Here is a 6,373-nt window from a genome sequence, read left to right as displayed (position 1 = left end):
TCTTTCTCTTCACCAAAACAAGCAATGTAACAACTTCACCCCTCACACTCCTAGCCAGAGTGTGTCAGGCAGCAGCAACCTTCCTACTTGCATAATTCTCTTTCCTGCCCAGTATGTGAATCCATGCTGCCCTTCTTCCTAAAGGTGAATTCAGGGGAACCAGACCCTTCCCCTCAGCTGTATGCACATGTCCCAGGAACCACAAACTTCTTGCAGGGCCCATCACAGGCTCCAGGTACTTCAGTACCAGACAGGTCCCAACCCACAGACAACACATGGAACAGAAAAATGTATTAAGCGCATTACAGTTGAGCAAATGTTCTAAGTTATTAAAAGGATTTTAAATTACAATAAGAGAGAAGATTACCACTGCCATACAGAGCAGTGCATATAAAATATTAACTTCTACAGCATTTGTTTGACTATGGTAAGAACTCAAGTGCTTCTCCCACAACACTGCAGATTTCCTAAAATCAGCTTCTCTTAGAGCTTAGAAAAGCAGGTAACATGAAGTAAGGACACTGAACAAGAACTATGCACCTCACCAGAAACACATTTTAACACAATCAGCACTTCTTCAATTAATAATCTTGGTGAGGTAGAGTTGTTGAGCTGTTACAAATTTATGTAGATCCACCAATGATTAATATTAACAACCAAAGGAGTCCAGTGATAAAACCCCTACTGAATGAATAAAAATGTTCATCATCTTAGGCAGTGTTTCATACATGTCTTCCAGGCAATCAGAATAAGTTTACTGCAAAAAAAATTAAAATTTAATTATTGCATATAATAATTCCATTATTATATGGATTTAGTTACTTAATATTTCAGCCTCTTCTGTTGTAGTATCTAAAAGTTTAGGGTACAGTGAGTGCTGTGGGCAGGCAGTGGTCTGGGAAGTATTGTCCAGTGAAGAGCACAGAACAACAGAGTGTAACAGCAACTTAAAAAATTTAAAAACTTAAAAAAACACGAAAAAAATAGCACTAGAGCTACCTGAAATGAAACTAATTATAACAGGTAAGATTGACAAGTAGCTGCAGAAGCAGGAATCCTTGGTTTTTTGTGGCCACATACAAAAGTGTTGATATCAAGAAAGTGAAACAGACAATGAAAAGCAAACAATTTCTAGATCAAGAAAAACTGAAACAGCTACAGGTGGTTTCAAGAAAAACACTGAGCACTTCTTTTTTTTATTACTGTGCTGCAATATACAGTATATTTGAAGTATAGAAATTCAAAACCAGTAAAACTTCAAAGACCCAAGTGCATTCCTAAGGGGGAGTCCACAATTTCACAGAGTGTTTCTTGTGCCCCACACACAGCTCACATGCCAAGCCTTCTCCAGCCATTCCCCAGCATTTCCAGAGCAGTCAGTTACACTGTTCAAGCAGCACTATTTCTTCTTGAGAGCTCTCTTTCCTTCCCCCTTCTTTGGTTTTTCCTTTCCACGGAGCTTTTTCAGTCGCCTCATCTCCTCCTTGAAGTCCTGATGCTCATCCCTAGGTGGGGAAGAAGGAATAAAGTTTATTCTTTTTCTTTCGATGCAGAGATACCAATGGTTCTTTGAACTATATGCTAATGATAAAAAACAAAAAACAAATATTTTTCATCCATGAAGCCATACTGAAGCTTGATTGCAATGTATTCCATGTTATTGCTGGTAGTATCACTGAATAATTTCCCCTGATACTTTCAGAATTAACAGGGCTGTCCTTTTCAGCAACAAAGGGTGTGTGCATATATGTATTATTTCAGTTTCATTTTTTGATCCCCTTTGTTTAAATGAGCAGTAAAATGCAAAAATCAGCAGGACACAAGAATAAGATTTTCCCTCTTGTTATCCAGCTCAGCAGCGCAGCCAGAGCACATTGTGCTCCTGTGTTCAGGTCATTAGCTCCTAGGGAAACAGGGCCATACTGAGCAGTAATTACAGCACACGGCACTGCTCTCAGGTGACTTCAGGAATGAGTTATGAAGACGGCATCAGTACTGGGAGAATCTTAATAAGAGAGTAAAATAGGAAGGAGGATGAAGGGGCTGGCAGGGATAATTAATCCTCAATCACTTTCTAATAAGTTCTATTAATCTGTCCCTGTATTTTTTAGTGCAAAGTCAGTTTCAGTAGTTATGACTGCATCCTATATGGCCTAAGATTGCTGCATTGCTTTTTTTAAACACAACTTCTCTAAATAGAAACAAAAAGCTTGTGATTTATTACTGGCCCCATTAGTCTATGATTCTTCATTACACATTTTTTTTCTTCTACCAACTCTGTATACAGCTAGAGAAGGAACTTAATAAGGGAAGGAGAAGAGTAAAGAACATTAGCATCACATTGAGGCTTTCTGTGTAAACAGCCAGTCTAGAAAGTGTTGGCACACCCACCTAAATCAAGATCATCCTGGATGCAATCCTTGATGGTTACTATTGTCATACCAGTGACAAGTAATCTGTTTTGACTATACAGGGTTTGCAGCCTCACTTTTAAAGATTTTTTTAGTGCTACTTAATTGAAGTGAAAGAACTGCATTTGACTCCTGCTGATTTTCTTCAGCAGTACAATTCTCCCTCATACAGACTGTGGGAGTTAATTTAGAAATTAGACAACTGGTTTAGATGAAGCTGGAATTAACAAGATTATTTAAATCACATTTGAATTTAATTTAATTTATTTTGAAGAATAAAAAAGCCCTCTGGCCTAACAGAGACTTTGTCTCTTCTAAATTTCACTTATTGGCTGTTGAATGACAGAAATATATGGTAAATCTGGTGTTAACATCACCTCTTTGTAGCACATTCATTTGCCATATTTAGAACTACGGACCCATCTCTTGTCTATCAGAAAGCTTTCTTCTCTTCCCCACAAAGCAAAAGCAGGAACTATTTCTTAGGTAACTGCCTGCCCACAACTAAACCTCAAGTCTTTCTCACAAAAGGTTCCAATTATGATAAAAATTAGACAGCAGTCACTTTTTGCTCTCCTTGCCCTCTGTGCCAACAATCAAGTGCCTATTTCCATATGCACCATATTCAGAACTAAACATTTCCCTTGAGGAAAATAACTGCAACAAGACTCCAGTCCTGCTCCCACCCTCCAAGCACAGGAAGCACCTGTAGAGCCCGAAGTAGCGGAGTTTCTTCATGAGGGCGTAGTAGGTGTTGTGAGGGGGGTACCAGTTGTAGACCTCCTCCCGCTTGGCCAGGGGCTGCTCGCTGAACAGCTTCACCACCTTCATGGATTTGGAGTCTGTGGGCCTGACCACGTCGCCGAATATCTGGGCACTCAGCCGGGCCATGCGGAGGGCGTAGCTGGAAACATTGGACATCTCCCCAGGAGCAGCGGGCACACACAGACAGATGGACCTTCCTGCAAAAGCAAACAGAAGAGCCACATCTCTTCACCCAACTCAGAGTAGAACAAGCTATCCTAGAATTAGGGCAAACAAAGGAATGTATCATACACTGATCACTCATTTGACATCACACATTCCTTGCATAAAATCAATCTAATACTTGAGCATGTAATCCTGCATATAAAGAACACCTACATGAATTCAGGGACAATTCCCAGCCTACAGACAGCAATACCAACTATAGAAGTCCACTGCACCATGACTTACCATGGCTAGCATGGTTTATTAGCAGAACCCACTCAGCTTGCTCAAGACAACCCTTAAACTCCAGCCACAGGAACAATTGCAGTGTGAGTTCTGCCAAAAATTGCACCCGTGTGGTACCACCGACTGCTACACAAGCACAAGGTAAGGCACCACTTGAACATACAAAGAAAATGACCTGGAAGTTTTTCCTCAGGAAAGTTTCTCATCCTATTTAAAACATTGTTATAATCCATGTAACAATGAGCTACAAACAAATCATGTTTCTCTATATGAATCACACAGATGTTTCCCATCTCAAATCCCTCCCCTTGATCATCTCCATCAGCTTTTTCTCCGTTGTCTTTTCAGTCTCTCATGATACCAATTCTTTTTGAGAGGAAAATAGTAGTTTTCCTATGCCAGATTCTTTTTCCCAAGAAAATCAATCAGCAGCTTCCCATTCTCTTTTAGTCATCTCTCACCTAAAAACCTCTGCAACAAAAAGCCCCAAAGACAAAACCATTCGTATTAGGCCACCAGACAACATCCACCCTGCTGAAGTAGCATGAGAAGAGTGTTCTCTCAGCTTTTCTAGCCCTCCCCATTTTAAGTCTTCTTTACTCTCTCTTTGCAGAATGGGTTGTAGTAGACAAGAATAGGAATCCCATAATCCTATATTTGAAGCAGTATCTTGTCTGTACTTTGCCTTTTTGAATGAGTGATAAGTCTTCAGACAAATTAAGCAGGTTCCTTCAAGAGCATGACACTGAGGTTAAAGTTTAAAATTCATAAGTTTTAAAAAATATTGCACAGCTGATTCCAGAATATGAGCATAACAAATTAAAGATCATGGATAAGAGTAATCATCAGGACAGTGCTAAGTCCACTCCAGTACGATCACACAGAGCCTGTTTAATAACACAAATTTGAAGTATTCAAAACCTCACGCACATATATCTGCTCATTGGAGGACATGCTTTGACTTACTCCTGTTAGCAAAGCACTCTAAAGGAAGCAGAAAAAAAAATCAAGCATGAAATAATATAAGTAATTTGAGAAGAGAGAATAATGGTGAAAGTAACAATAAGGAAGGCAAAGCATCAGAGACCTCGAGCTAAGGCAGTAGGCCTAGTGTGAGAAGACAGAAGCTCTTAAATGATTGCAGGGCAGTACTTCAATGTGAGCATCTATTACAGGGGGAAATAATCACTAAGTTTCGCTAAATCATCTCTTTCAGAACAGCCAGTTCTAATTCCTACATTTGAGACAAAACAACAAGTTGTCCCCCAAACTCTTCATCACAGGACTCCAAAAGTGTCTCTTTATCACCAGACTCAAACACACAACTTGCTTAATCTCTACTTACTGCAACCTTAAAATGAAAATACCTTTAGTAAACCTGTGGTCTGAGGAACCTGATTTCCACTTCTGACTCGCTGAAGGAATTCTAACAGCCCAAGCTGAGGCTGGGGACTTCCATTAATCCTTGCCCGACTAAGAACGCTTGAGAGAGAAGCAAAGCAAAGGCTGCAGACTCCCAGAGCTATCCAAAGCCTGTTCTAGGGTGATTCTGTGAGATGTTACATCTGTGAGACGAAAGACTACTTTCGTATTGTCACCTCCAGCAATGACATCTTCAGCATGGCCTACCAGGAGTTAGCACACCTAAACCAGAACCAGCGTTCACCTGCTCCCGGCTCCCTGCTCCCACCCAACTCCAAGTGCTCCCGCCCTGGGCTGGCTTATTTTTTATTCCCGATCCACCCGCTTGTTTCGGACCGCTCCCTTCTCAGTCAGAACACGCAGAGAACGCTCTTTCCCCCGCGTTACTTCTGGATTTCCCAGGAGCACGGGATAAGACCAGGCCGCCGCAGAGCCCAACCCACGGCGGGAGCGGCTCCGCCTCAGGCCGGGCCGGCCCCGCTTCCCTGCGGGCCGGGAGCGCCGGGACGCGCCCGAGGGCTGCGGCTCCCGGGGACACGGCCCCGCCTGGCACCCCCGAGCCTGGCACCCCGGAGCCCAGCACCCCCGCTCGGCCCCGCTCACCCCGCGCTGAGCCGCGGCCGGAGGAGCGGCGGCGCTGCCGGAAGGGAGGTGGCGCGCACGGGTGACGCGAGGGGCGGGACGGGCGGGCAAGGGAGGGATCTTCCTCCTCCTCTCTCTCCCTCTGATGTTTGTACTCCTTCGCTGCGCTCCGTGGCGGATCGCCGGGTGCTGTCCCCGATCGTGGAGCCACGGAATCACAGAATATCCTGAGCTGGAAGTGACCCACAAGGATCACACCGCGAGAGGGTCACACCCCCCCCTCCGTCAAGAACAAAACGTTTTCGTTGTGACTCCCTTTCTTTAATTTGTTTCCCTCCCTACTGTAAGCAGGTGTGAAGTTATATGCTTAAATCTAATAATGCAATGAGAAAAAACGGTTATCCTCATTAAAAGCTGATGACAAGTCCACATAGAGCCTTATTCTTTGGTTTTGCCAGGAAAGGAAGGTGGTGTGAGATGTCCACACTGACACGTCCAGTCAGCAGCCTTGCTTCGTAAGAACGTGTGTGCAGGTTAATAAAACCAAGCTGGTTTTACTCGTGGGAGAACGCGTGAGTTTACATAAAGAGCTGAAAGTCGGGTTGTCACTCATGGCCTTGACCAGGCTGCAAACTTGGACAAATGTCAAAATCTAGTTTTACTGAAAAGAGATGAAAGGGAGAGTTTGGTAACCACAAATGTTTGTCATTCACTGTGCTTCCAAACCACTTTGAGATATTGTT

At 43.1% G+C, this 6,373-nt stretch overlaps 1 protein-coding gene across 2 annotated transcripts; it reads right to left on the bottom strand.

The window, feature by feature from the left end:
- Positions 1-1,165: 1,165 nt before the first annotated feature.
- MRPS33 (mitochondrial ribosomal protein S33) lies at positions 1,166-5,729 on the bottom strand. Of its 2 annotated transcripts, none has more exons than XM_053978364.1 (3): positions 5,652-5,729; positions 3,118-3,373; positions 1,166-1,505 (listed from the first exon to the last, which is right to left on the bottom strand). In XM_053978364.1, exons 2-3 carry the CDS (start codon positions 3,330-3,332, stop codon positions 1,400-1,402), a joined length of 321 nt encoding a protein of 106 aa, XP_053834339.1. In that variant the 5' UTR covers positions 3,333-3,373; positions 5,652-5,729; the 3' UTR covers positions 1,166-1,399. The 2 variants fall into 2 exon arrangements, with proteins under 2 accessions (XP_053834339.1, XP_053834338.1); XM_053978363.1 differs by lacking the exon at positions 5,652-5,729 and adding an exon at positions 4,994-5,300.
- Positions 5,730-6,373: the final 644 nt, after the last annotated feature.

Source organism: Vidua macroura, chromosome 5 (genome assembly GCF_024509145.1).
Source record: "Vidua macroura isolate BioBank_ID:100142 chromosome 5, ASM2450914v1, whole genome shotgun sequence".
NCBI classification, from domain to species: Eukaryota; Metazoa; Chordata; class Aves; order Passeriformes; family Viduidae; genus Vidua; species Vidua macroura.
This window is presented reverse-complemented; position numbering and strand designations above follow the sequence as displayed.

Bases quoted from the DNA above. Each gene is read 5' to 3' on its own strand.
- MRPS33 (XM_053978364.1), bottom strand. From the start codon at position 3,332: ATGTCCAATGTTTCCAGCTACGCCCTCCGCATGGCCCGGCTGAGTGCC. The intron at 1,506-3,117 runs GTGCTTCCTGTG...TTCCCCACCTAG, and splicing joins CGCTACTTCGGGCTCTACAG to GGATGAGCATCAGGACTTCA.